This window comes from Apis laboriosa, unplaced genomic scaffold (genome assembly GCF_014066325.1).
Source record: "Apis laboriosa isolate Shangri-la unplaced genomic scaffold, ASM1406632v1 scaffold34_cov151, whole genome shotgun sequence".
NCBI lineage: Eukaryota > Metazoa > Arthropoda > Insecta > Hymenoptera > Apidae > Apis > Apis laboriosa.
In genome coordinates, this window is record NW_025222928.1 from 6,260,996 (window position 1) to 6,274,547 (window position 13,552).

Sequence of the window (13,552 nt, forward strand, 5' to 3'; positions counted from 1 at the left end):
ATTCAGAGAAGAATTTAATTTTCTCAGTTTTTCTCGATACTATTGCTAGTTTTGGAATTTGAAACGAGTGATAAATTGAAGAATTGGTTGGAATGATTGGAATTGAGAGAAGAATTTAATTTTCTCAGTTTTTCTCGATACTATTGCTAGTTTTGGAATTTGGAACGAGTGATAAATTGGAATTGGTTGGGATGATTGGGATTGAGAGAAGCATGGTTTAGTTTTCTCAGCTTTTTTTAATAGTGTTGCGATTTTTTTGGAATTTGAATAAATTGGGAAATTGGTTGGAATGATTAGAGAAGAATTTAATTTTCTCAGTTTTTCTCGATACTATTGCTATAGTTTTTGGAATTTGGAACGAGTGATAAATTGGAATTGGTTGGAATTGAGAGAAGAATTTAATTTTCTCAGTTTTTCTCGATACTATTGTTATAGTTTTTGGAATTTGGAACGAGTGATAAATTAGAATTGATTGGGATTCAGAGAAGAATTTAATTTTCTCAGTTTTTCTCGATACTATTGCTAGTTTTGGAATTTGAAACGAGTGATAAATTGAAGAATTGGTTGGAATGATTGGAATTGAGAGAAGAATTTAATTTTCTCAGTTTTTCTCGATACTATTGCTAGTTTTGGAATTTGGAACGAGTGATAAATTGGAATTGGTTGGGATGATTGGGATTGAGAGAAGCATGGTTTAGTTTTCTCAGCTTTTTTTAATAGTGTTGCGATTTTTTTGGAATTTGAATAAATTGGGAAATTGGTTGGAATGATTAGAGAAGAATTTAATTTTCTCAGTTTTTCTCGATACTATTGCTATAGTTTTTGGAATTTGGAACGAGTGATAAATTGGAATTGGTTGGAATTGAGAGAAGAATTTAATTTTCTCAGTTTTTCTCGATACTATTGTTATAGTTTTTGGAATTTGGAACGAGTGATAAATTAGAATTGATTGGGATTCAGAGAAGAATTTAATTTTCTCAGTTTTTCTCGATACTATTGCTAGTTTTGGAATTTGAAACGAGTGATAAATTGAAGAATTGGTTGGAATGATTGGAATTGAGAGAAGAATTTAATTTTCTCAGTTTTTCTCGATACTATTGCTAGTTTTGGAATTTGGAACGAGTGATAAATTGGAATTGGTTGGGATGATTGGGATTGAGAGAAGAATGGTTTAGTTTTCTCAGCTTTTTTTAATAGTTGCGATTTTTTTGGAATTTGAATAAATTGGGGAATTGGTTGGAATGATTAGAGAAGAATTTAATTTTCTCAGTTTTTCTCGATACTATTGCTAGTTTTGGAATTTGGAACGAGTGATAAATTGGAGAATTGGTTAGGATGATTAAGAAAAAGAATGATTTAGATTCTTCAATTTTTCTTAGGATTAGGATTAGGATTGAGAGAAGAATGGTTTACTTTTCTCAATAATAATAAATTAGAGAATTGGTTGGGGTTGATGAAAAATGAAGAATGGTTTACTTTTCTCAGCATTTCTTAATAATGTTGCGATTTTTTTGGAATTTGAATAAATTAAAGAATTGTTTGAAGTTGATGGGAATTGAAGAATGGTTTAAGTTTCTCAGCTTTTCTAAATACTACTGCGATAATTTTTGGAATTTGAATAAATTGGGAAATTGGTTGAGATGATTAAGATCGAGGGAAGAATAGTTTAGTTTTTTTCATAACTTTTGGAATTTGAGATGAGTGATTGAAGAAATTGGAGAATTGGTTGAGGTGGTTAAGGAAAAGAATGATTTAGATTCCTCAATTTTTCTTAATATTATTGCGCTAGTTTCTTTAGAATTTAGAATTTGAATAAATTGGAATTTGGGAAATTGATTGGGATGCGATAGCTCTTGAGTAAAGAGAATGAGCGAGTCAAAGTTACTTCCATAAGTTATTTCAATAATTTACTGTTCAAAACGTAATAATAATAGGAAATAATTATCAAATGGCCGACGTTACATACGAAAATAAACGAATCATAATAGCATAATAAATATTATTCGAGCGTTTTAGCAACTAATTATTTAAAATAACTTTATTCGAAATTTTTAACTAATTACTTTTCCAACGGATTCAATACCCAACTCAATAGATTGAAAGAAGAATGATAGGAATATTTGGCACGTCTAAATATTACAACCAAATAAACTTTGATAAATATTTTCGACCTTCTTACGTTTCCTTCTTACGAAGAAGAAGATCTTAATACAAATAAATACTAAATTTAATGAATAACGAAATCTACACCGACCTTTGCGACACGTGAAACGTGAAAGAATTAAAATAGCATCTTCAGAAAAAACGTCTGAAAACATCTATATCTCTTTCATCTTTCATCCAATATTTATATTTATTTATTATATATTATAATTTAAATATATATTATAATTTAAATATATAAATATTTATTATAATTTACAGGACAAGAAATAATAACAATAACACATAACCCTTCCTTCATCTCGATTCGTCTCGAACACGACACAAAACAAAATCGTCGAAAAAGTTTCTAGATTCGAGGAACGGAATTGGAATCGCACTAATCGAGAAGAAGAGGAGAATGAAAGAACGAGGATAACGTAGTAGTAACTAATCGCATGACGTGTGACGCCGCGTGTAATGCACGAGCTGCTTGCATAATTTACAACAGAAGACGCGCATGCAACCGCGCGTGCACCGCGTGAACGCGATTCGAATCGCTTCGTCCTTATCTTGAGGCCGATATCGCGCTCGCGTCGCCGAGCGCCTGGTGGCGCTTAGCTCATCGATGAATTTAGTCGGCGTCGCTCTTCCCGCGATCACGCTTTCACGCCGGTGACAACTTTTTTAAAAACGCATGACTCGACTCGATCAACCGCCTCTACGGCCATCGCCATTTTCCTATTCGAGTATATTCGTAGATATCGTAGATGGCGTTGTTGAGTAATCGACCATCCCGGTGGGGGTCACATTTTTATTAAGGAGTCGAGTTTTTTTTTTTTTTTTTTCGTTTCTTTACAAGATATCTTTTTTAGTATAAGTACTCTATTACTTTGTTTTCTCTATTCGTTATTGTCATTGAATAATTCGTAAATTGACTCCGTTAAATGGTAAAAGATGATTTGAGGAAAGATGAAGAGATCGGTGTGCAAAGATTCGTTAAGCTTCTCTTAATATTCATCGTTGGAATTCGAATAGGAAGGGAAGGAGTTTCATCGCTCGCCTTATGGTATTTTTGATTTCCACGATGTAGACGATGTAGAAAATAGAAATAGTTGAAAATAGAAATAGTTGAAAATAGAAATAGTTTGCTCGCGGGAGATACAGGGAAAAAGAAAAATTGTATACGGAATTAAGATAGATTAATCTCGATCGAGGAAGAGATTTCAATTTTCCCCGTTTCTTTTCTCAACCTTGGAAGATACTTCCTCGAAGATACGCAGATAAAACGCGGAAGGAGCGCTATCTCTAGTCGTGCGTGTCGTTCCGTTTGTTGCGCTTTCCGGAGCGTGGCCGAAGCTTACTTCATCGCTAATTTAACCGGTCACCCTTCTCTCTCTAATCATCCTCGTGGAAAAACAACGTACGTAATATCCTCCGTTTGGACACGCCAATCGATAACCTTTCCCCGCGTGGCGCCTGAATCAGAGACTCGTCCTTTCCGATTATTTATAAATAACGCTCCACTGGATTTCTTCCATATCGTGGAAGATGGAAAAAATGAAGGAGGGGGAAGAGGGCGGGGGAGGGGGGGAGGGGGGAAAGGAAAAGGAAAAAGACGGCGAAGAGAGGCGCCAAGAAGGAGCCGAGATGGATCACGGTGGCGCAAGGAGCGAGAAAACGTGGACGTGCGAACAAGGGGATTTCGATCACGTCGTCGAACGCTTTTACTGGCAATAAACCGAAAGCGTGACGCAAATCGGAGATAAATTTAAACGATTCCCTGTGACGCGAGCCGCGAATTATTCCTCGGACGAGACAACGAGAGGAGCGTGCGTGGATTGGAAACTTTTTTCGCAAAGGTGTCCTCTATTTTTCGCCTGGGAGATGTTGGCAATTTTCATGGAATTTTTTTGGAAAATTCTATCTAATAACTATTCTTTCGAATTGGAAACTTTTTAGAAAATTTTACGAATATTTCTTTCTGCGAACGAATGTTAAAACGAGAGAAGCGTATGGATTTGAAACTTTTTAGAAAATTTTACGAATATTTCTTTCTGTGAACGGACGTTAAAACGATAGAAGCGTGTGGATTGGAAACTTTTTTCGCAAAGGTACCCTTTATTTTTCGCCTAGGAGAAGTTGCATGGAATTTTTTTGGAAAATTCAACTATCTTTTCGGATTGGAAATTTTTTATGAATATTTTACGAATATTTTTTTCTGTGAACGAACTTTAAAACGAGAGCAGCGTGCGTAGATTGGAAACTTTTTTCGCAAAGGTGTCCTCTATTTTTCGCCTGGGAGATGTTGGCAATTTTCATGGAATTTTTTTTGGAAAATTCAACTATCTTTTCGGATTGAAAATTTTTTATGAATATTTTACGAATATTTCTTTCTGCGAACGAACGTTAAAACGAGAGAAGCGTGTGGATTTGAAACTTTTTAGAAAATTTGACGAATATTTCTTTCTGCGAACGAACGTTAAAATGAAAGAAACGTATGTGGATTGGAAACTTTTTTTTTTGCAAAGGTGTTCTCTATTTTTCGCCTGGGAGATGTTGGCAATTTTATGGAATTTTTTTGGAAAATTCTATCTAATAACTATTCTTTCGAATTGGAAACTTTTTAGAAAATTTTACGAATATTTCTTTCTGCGAATGAACGTTAAAAGGAAAGAAGCGTGAATTGGAAACTTTTTAGAAAATTTTACGAATATTTTTTCCAGTGAATGGACGTTAAAACGATAAAAGCGTGGATTGGAAACTTTTTTCGCAAAGGTACCTCCTATTTTCCTCCTTTATAGGAGAAGTTGCATGGAATTTTTTTGGAAAATTCGACGAGTATCTTTTTTCTGACGAGACGACAAGAGAGAGCGTGTGGATTGAAAATTCTTTGGAAAATTCGACGAGTATCTTTTTTTCTGAGAACGATTAGGACGAGACAATGATTGGAAACTTTTTGAAAAGATGGCTCAAATTAAGAATTTCAGATTTTTATAAAATTCGACGAACGAGTTAGGCTTTAACTTTTGGCAATACAATTCTCCAAAGTTGAGTGAAATAAATATATATTGGTGTGAAGTAACGATGATTCAATTTAAATTTAATTAATTAAAATTTAGATAATAACGGATGTTGATTCGTTGACACGAGAGTTGAGGATGAATCGAGAAGTGTTTTAAAAAAATACGAGATGGTGAATTTAATTGGCTCGAACGAATTTGTCGGTCGGAGTCGCGGACCTTCGGTTATCGCCCATTGATAGTGAGTAATTTCTATTAATAATTCGCAATCAAGGTCACTACCAGTCGCAAACCCAGAGATAGCCGCATACTCGTATTCGTCGGGCCACATGTTTTCCATACGCAAGATAGTCAATGTATTCCACGTTGGGTATCGTCTTTCAGCGTTCAGAAACAGAAAAAAAAAAAAAAAAAAAAAAAAGAAAAGAAAAAGATAAAAACGGCAAATTATAATAAATTACAATACATCAAAGAAACTAAAGCCTCGCAACACTTTTCAATCGTGGAATTAAATTACGATAAAATCGAGATACGATAAAAAAAAAACCAAACAAGAAGATTAAATTTAAGAAATAATCGAGAGAATGTATAACAACCGTAAAAAAAAATACCGCTTAAAAATATCTAGAACGTACGAAAATTCGACTACTCCGTTTCAAACCTTTTTTTTACCCAAATTTTATTTCTTTTTTTTTTTTTTCTTTTCTCTTTCAGTATCATTTCAATCGATTGGAAGATCGACAGAAAAGATACCACGTTGCTGCTTCGATCCACCGATAGATAGCGATTAATTAATTCCTGTACGATAATTAAAATGGCGTCGGTCAATTGTCCACCTGCCGAGACATCCGTTTTACCGTGACGTTTTTTTCATCGACCGAGCGATATTCGAATCGATTCGAGTCGAATTGAATTCGAAAATTCAATTGGTTCGCATTGACCGTGAATCATCCCCGTATTCCGAATGTTTGGAATCGAGATCTTAGAACTTCCTTGGCGCCAATACGTATCAACAAACGATCCTCGTGCATCTTTTCACCATTCTATTCTTATCTTCCGGATTTAAATCTTGCGGATTTATTCTAGGCGAATTCATTGAGCGTGGATTTTCTTTTTTTCCGCTCTTTCGTACACGTGCACGATACGTTTATTTGCGGCCGAGTAAACATCGTAACGAAATTTTCTTCTGGTCATCTTTAAAATTAACGTTTATTTAAAATATCGCGTTATAAATAAGCGTTGTCTCTTTCGAAAATGTCGGTGTTTACCAACGTTGTACGCCTCTCTTTAGCTTCGAGGAAACGAAGAAGTATATATATATAAATATATTTCAGAACTTCGAATATTTCAATGCATTTAAACGTATACGTTCGATAAAAATAAAAAAATTTAACCAATTTATTCAAAAAAAAAAAAAAAAGATTGAGAAACGTTGCTCTAGTTTCCATTTATCTACAAAAAAGAGAGGAAAAAGAAAAAAAACAATTTCTCTCGTCAAATTCAAGAGATAAAAAGTCAGGATATCAAAAATGAACGATGACTCGTCGAAGATAGCACGTTTCTGGATCACTGGCTGGCTCGTTAACATTCTGTGCAGCGTACAACCGAGTCTCGTGATCGGCTCGGTCGACGCAAGGGAGTCGAAAGCAGAAGGCCGTTCAGAACGGCGTGAGTCATTCGCCGGTTTTTCTTCATAATTCTAAGGCTGCCCGTTTTTTTTCCTCATCCGTGCATTCCGCGTACGCAGTTCCCGATCGACTCGAGCGCAAATATTCCCCCTACGGCGCACCTCCTGTCCCTCCTTTACCCACCGTTTTTCGCCGTTTGGTGAAAAGCTGCCTTAACGCGCGCACGCGCACCAACCGACCGCCATTCAGCCTTCCGAAGCCGAGTGATAAACGGGCGGCCGATAAGAGCGAGTTTTCGATTCCGTTATTCGTTTCGACTTTATTGCTCTTCTCTTAGGAATAGAAATCCTATTACGATCACGCGATTTTTATTTTCCCTTTATCGTTCGTATTATTCTTTTTCTTCAACTTTTCAACTTTCGAATAGATTCGAAAGAAGAAAGAAAAAAAAAAAAAAAAAATGTCCTCGACGAGCGAAACAACAACTCTCCGAAAATATCTCTCGATGACTAAGCGGCCTTTCGAAAAGAAAGAAAGAAAGATGAGTGTCGTTTTGAATTATTATTATTATCGTCCCGTACGATTATTAATAAGAATTCGATCGATATTTTTAATTCACGAGTTTCGAATTCGAGGCACACACTTTGGCAGAAAGGAGGCCGAAAGGAAAATAGAGAAATTCTCTATCGAAAATCTACGAAATATTCTACCAACGATTCAAGAATCTCTCTCTCTCACTCTCTCTCTCTCTGAAAAGCGATCGAAACGAGAAGGAGGAAAAAAGAAAGAAAGGAAGAAAGAGAAAAAGAACGCGCGACCGAGCGTTCAAAGGTGAGAAAACGCGTCGAGTGTGATCATCAACGAAGCGACAGAGGGGGGAGAGAGGTAGAGGGGACAGAGAGAGAGAGAGAGAGAGGAGGAAGAAGGCGACGAACGGAGCGCACGAATATACGCACGACACGACGCACGGCCGATACAAACACACGAGCCGTGGCAAAAGGTGGGGATCTATTCATAGGAATGACTCACGTTGGAGATGACGCCGCGAATAGTCGGGCACAGAATTTGCGCACTACACTGTGCCACCAGTGCGCCTCCCTGATTCCATCCGCCAAACATCGCGAATATCTCGATTAAGTGTCGCGGAGGCATCCACGCTTTTCCACCGCATCGCTTTTCTTCTTTTTCCCCACCGTTCACACCGACACGGAGAAGGAATCGTCGTCGTAGTCGTCTTCCCCCTCCCCTTTCCATCCGCTTCCTCCGCGTCTACTCCCTCCCCGCCCCACCTGCGCAGATTACAGCAGTTGCAAAATTCCGCTGCAACAGCTGGCCCGCTTAGCTTTCACGTGATTTCGCCGTGTCTTTTCTTTTCGTGTTTTTTTTTTGTTTCAATGCAAATTTTGGGGGATTAACTGAGGATCGCTTCGAGATCTTTGAAGATTTCTTTTTCTCTGCTTTTTCATATTTGATGACGGATTTCTTGGATCTTTTGGTATAATTATTAATTTTGATTTTTTTTTTTTTTTGTTTTTTGGATATTAAAGAGCTCTTTTTCTTTAGTATTTAGGATCGGATGAATTATGGTACTTTGTTCCAACGAATTGGTTTCGGTAATGGTCTTAAATCTTTAATTGGTACAGAAATTGCCCGGCCTAGGTAGGGAACGTAATCTTTCTTATTCCGCAAAATAATCATAAAGATAAGGCGTGTACGAATTTTATTTACAATTAGTTTTATCGCGGTGAGAATAAAAAAAAAAAAAAAAAAAAAAAAAAAAAAAAAAAGAAAGAAAAGAGGAAAGAAAAGAGAAACACGCGAGCGATTCTAAAATGTAAATTTTTCGAATCGCAATAAACGAACGATCGATCAAAACTCGTTCAACTCGTTCCCCTGTTTTACAAAATAATAAATATTTATCGGAATCAAAATCTCATTCATTTTCCTTGGCAACTGAATGAACTAGTAAGTCTTGATAACACTTTCATATATCCAATTTCCCTCTCCCTTCTCATTTTCCATGCAATCTTCCTAACGACCTTCCTCCTTCGTTCGAGTTCGAGCCGCAGCGCGCGCCATTATGCCGCGTTCACAATCGTCGCTTGTCAATCGCGAGTCGGTGTAATTACGCGCTGCATCGTGAGCACACTTTCACGAGTTATTCTCGCAAAACTTCGATGTTTAAAAATACCAACCAACTCGGCTTAACTCAAGAAGAGACGTTCTTCTCGAATTTCTAAAATTTCTAAAATTTCTAAAATTGTAAAAAAAATTTCTAATTTAGAAATAATCCGATTTATTTGCCCCGAATTTTTCTCGGAAAACTGACTCCATCCAATCAAAATGCCAGATTCGACATTTTTCATTTTGAATGTAAAATAAATTTTGGCCGACGGGAGCCACGTGCGCCGCGAATAGAAACTAAACAGCGGAAAATTCAGCGGAATCTTCGTTTCATTCATGACGCGCGAGTTCACGTGCCGTGTATATCGTGGACACGATTTTTAATAGAATCAATGTTTATCGCTACCGATCTGCGTCGTTTCGATTCTTTCAATGCCATCGCCGTTGTTATCGTAGTTGGATTCTAGATGCAAACACGGGACATGGAAAAATACGAGCATTATCAATCTTGAACGATTGACTAATTCGTGACGATAGACGCTAGTTTGTGACGCACGTTCAAGCGCGTGAATTCGTTATCGATTCCATTCGATTCGACTCCTTTCGATCGAGCGTTGCGAAGGAATAGATCAAGACGAGATAAAGACAGGTTTTGGATGCTGAGCCTCTTTGTCTTACATTTTTTCCTTGCAGAAAAAGTTTCGAGTATATTTGTTGCTTCGAAATTTTTTTATTATTTTGGAGGATAAATTTTTTAAATTATTCCTTGTTATTCGTGAGAGAATATAGCGAAAACGAGATTTTGAATAGTGATAATTTAAAAAGGGTGGGGAAGGTGGAAACGGACGCTCGACGTCCCGTCAATGAGTCGTGCGGCTCGGTTGGTGGAACACCGGTAGCCGCATTCCGTAAAGCGAGCACGTATCTCGACGGAACGAGGCGAGAAAACGCGTTTAGTGGAGTAAAGAAGTACTGTTACTCGACAGAGAGAAGCCACCGCCGGTACGCAATCTTCACGCACCCACGTTTCTCCATTCTCGCTTTTCCATTCAATTTTCCCGCGCAATTTCGTTCCTCGCTCCTCAACGATCCAACCGTAAACATTTTACCTCCTACAGAGATGGTTCAAATTTTATCTTATCATTCCCTCCCCTTTCTCCCCTTTTTCCTTCTTAATTCGTTAAATTATTACATTACAAACTCGTTTTTTAAATTCGTTTTAAAACGAGACGGAGAAAAGTAGCATCATCGTTATTTCCGAAATTCAACCGCTCCTACCACTCGAAACGTATCATTTCTCCACCAAAGTCTAAAATCCTTCTTCAAGAAAAGAAAGAAAGAAAGAAAGAAAAAAAAAGCACTCACCCAAAAGAAGAGCAGGCTCCCTGTTGTCGTCCAACAACGCGACGAGCACGAGGAACAGTGGGTGCTGGACGGGCAGCCGGTCCACGTCGTCGGTGCAATCGTCGTAAACGACGACCTCCCTGTAATGCCTCCTGCGCAGCAACTCCTTCCCCTCCCTCGTGTTCGCGAGGTCGGCGAGGGCGGCCTTGCCCAACTGCAACCTCCTCCTGTTGAACCGATCCGAGCAGTTCACGTTGATCGCCCCCCTCACGTGGTTCACGTTGTACAGTATGAAGGGGCGGCAGTCGAGCACCACGCTCGACGCCTGTCCCCCGTCGCGGGGGCACGATCGAAGCCGTTCCGCCAGCTGGTCGGCGGTTATAGCGTTGGTCCTCTGAAGGACCAGCTGCCTCTGGAGGGTGTTGCTCTCGGACGAAGGGCTGGTCGGCAGGCTGACCGTCTCCAGCTTGCAACGCTTGGTGGACGACTGGTGCTGGAGGTGGTGGAGGTGCTGGTGGTGGAGGTGGTGGTGGTGGTGGAGGTGGTGGTGGCAGTGGCGGTGGTGGACGGCCCCGCAATCGGCCCCGTTCACCCCGCACTCGGACCCGTCGCTCGTCGAGCACCCGCTGTCCACGCCGCTGCTCGTCGACGAGCTGGCCGAGACAGGCGTGGAGGGGGGGGTGGCGGACAGGAAGGCGGCGGACGCGCCGGCCGCCCCCGCCGCGGGCCCCGGCTCGCTCAGGCTCCGATTCAGCACGAGTTTCAGGTTGTCCCGGGAACGGGCCGCGGCCGAGACCGGCTCGCAGCACACAAGGGTGGACATGGCAGGCGACGATTGAGGATCGTTGTGCTCGTTGCCGCGTTGCCGCCCCGTGGTCGGCGCCCTTCTCGCCTCGCCCGTCGTCGTTGCGTCGAGACGCGAGCCGGACCCTGGCCAAACAGAAGAATGAATTGCTTGGTGGTGAACAGGTCGCACGGCTCGTCTCGCACGCTCCGCTTGAGCATCGCTTGAGGATCGTTTGCGTTTAGGGATATGTATATATATATATATATATATATATAATAAATTTGGGGAAAATTTGGGGAAATTTGAGCGAAGGTTATTTGGTTTGATTGAAATGGATGGAGAGGTAGTTTGAGAAATTGTTTGAGTCGTTTGTTTCTTTGGAATCTTTGGTATTCAAGGTGTTTGATTGATTTGTTTCTTTCTTTTTTTTGATAGAATTAATTAATTGTATCGATACTTGGAACCGAGGTTACTCGATTCGACGTGTGAAAGTTTGTTATTTTTTTAAGTTTAAGAGACGCGTTATGGGTTAGTTGATTGAAGGATAGAGAAATTGTTTTTTTGGAATCTTTGATATTCAAGATATTTGTAATATTTTTTTTCTTTGATGGAACGTCTTGATTATCATATTGTAAGATTCCTGCAACTCAAGCAATGCTATCAGAAAAATTTTCTTATTTTTAAGTTTAAGAGATGCGTTATGGATTAGTTGATTGAAGGATAGAGAAATTCCTGCAACTCAAGCAATGAGAGGCTATCAGTCAATGTGAATGGAAAAATTTTCTTATTTTTAAGTTTAAGTGTTATGGATTAGTTGATTGAAGGATAGAGAAATTGTTTGAGTCATTTGTTTCTTTAATATTCCAAAGATCATATTGTAAGATTCCTGCAACTCAAGCAATGAGGCTATCAGTCAATGTGAATGGAAAAATTTTCTTATTTTTAAGTTTAAGGATAGGATGTTATGGATTAGTTGATTGAAGGATAGAGAAATTGTTTGAGTCGTTTGTTTCTTTAATATTCCAAAGATATAACATAACTTACAAATAAATTATTAAATATTATATATATATATAAATAATTTAATTTTAATAATAAATTAAAAATTATAAATAACAAACCAAAAATTTTATAAATTAAAAATAAATTTATAACCCAAATCAAAAATCTTATAAATTAAAAATAAATTTATAAGTATTGTAAGATTCCTGCAACTCAAGCAATGAGGCTATCAGTCAATGTGAATGGAAAAATTTTTTTATTTTTTAAGTTGAAGGATAAAGAAATTGTTTGAGTCGTTTGCTTCTTTGGAATCTTTGATATTCAAGGTGTTTGTAATATTTTTTTTCTTTGATGGAACGTCTCGATTATCATATTGTAAGATTCATGCAAAGCTATCAATCAACGTGAATGGAAATTTTCTTATTTTTAAGTTTAAAAGAAGCATTGTTGGTTAGTTGATTAAAGTACTTTGAGTCGTTTGTTCTTTGGAATCTTTAATATTCCAAAATATCTGCAACTCAACCAAGGCTATTCAATCAATGTGAATACAAAGTTTTCTTTTTTGAATAGAACGTCTTGATTATCTTATTGTAAGATTCTTGCAACTCAACCAAGGCTATTCGATCAATGCGAATACAAAGTTCTTCTTAATTGAAGTTTCTTTTTTTATTTTTAAATTTAAGAGACGTATTGTTGATCAGTTGATTAAACGATAGAGAAGTAATTTGAATCGTTTGTTCTCTGGAATCTTTAATATCCCAAAATATCTGCAACTCAATCAATGCTATTCAATCAATTTGAATGCAAAGTTTTTTAATTTAAATTTCTTATTTTTAAACTTAAGAGATTAGTTAGTTTGTTGCTTAATCGATTAAACTTACTTTGAATCGTCTGTTCTGTATTTTTTATTTGATACAACATCTTAATTATCATTGTAAGATGCAACTATGGCTCAATCAATTTGAATGCAAAGTTTTTTAATTTAAATTTCTTATTTTTAAATGTACGAGATTTTTGCTTAATCGATTAAAGTACCTTGTTCTTTGGAATCTTTAATATTCCAAAATATCTGCAACTCAATCAAAGCTATTCAATCAATTTGAATGCAAAGTTTTTTAATTTAAATTTCTTATTTTTAAATGTAAGAGATTCTTGGTTAATCGATTAAAGTACTTTGTTCTTTGGAATCTTTAATGTTCCAAAATATCTGCAACTCAATCAAAGCTATTCAATCGATGTGAATGCAAAGTTTCTTAATTTAAATTTCTTATTTTTAAATGTAAGAAATTTTTGGTTAATCGATTAAAGTACTTTGTTCTTTGGAATCTTTAATATTCCAAAATATCTGCAACTCAATCAAAGCTATTCAATCAATTTGAATGCAAAGTTTCTTAATTTAAATTTCTTATTTTTAAATGAGATTTTTGGTTAATCAATTAAAGTACTTTGTTCTTTGGAATTTTTAATATTCCAAAATATCTGCAATATTTTTTATAGAATAG

At 37.3% G+C, this 13,552-nt stretch overlaps 1 protein-coding gene across 1 annotated transcript in view; it reads right to left on the minus strand.

The window, feature by feature from the left end:
• LOC122714972 (dual specificity protein phosphatase 10) overlaps positions 1 to 13,552 on the minus strand; it is an 84,874-nt gene that overhangs the window by 48,475 nt on the left and 22,847 nt on the right. Inside the window, exon 3 of the mRNA XM_043936802.1 lies at positions 10,283 to 11,191. Within this exon, the coding sequence (XP_043792737.1) occupies positions 10,283 to 11,191 (909 nt within the window). The remainder of the gene's footprint in view (positions 1 to 10,282; positions 11,192 to 13,552) is intronic.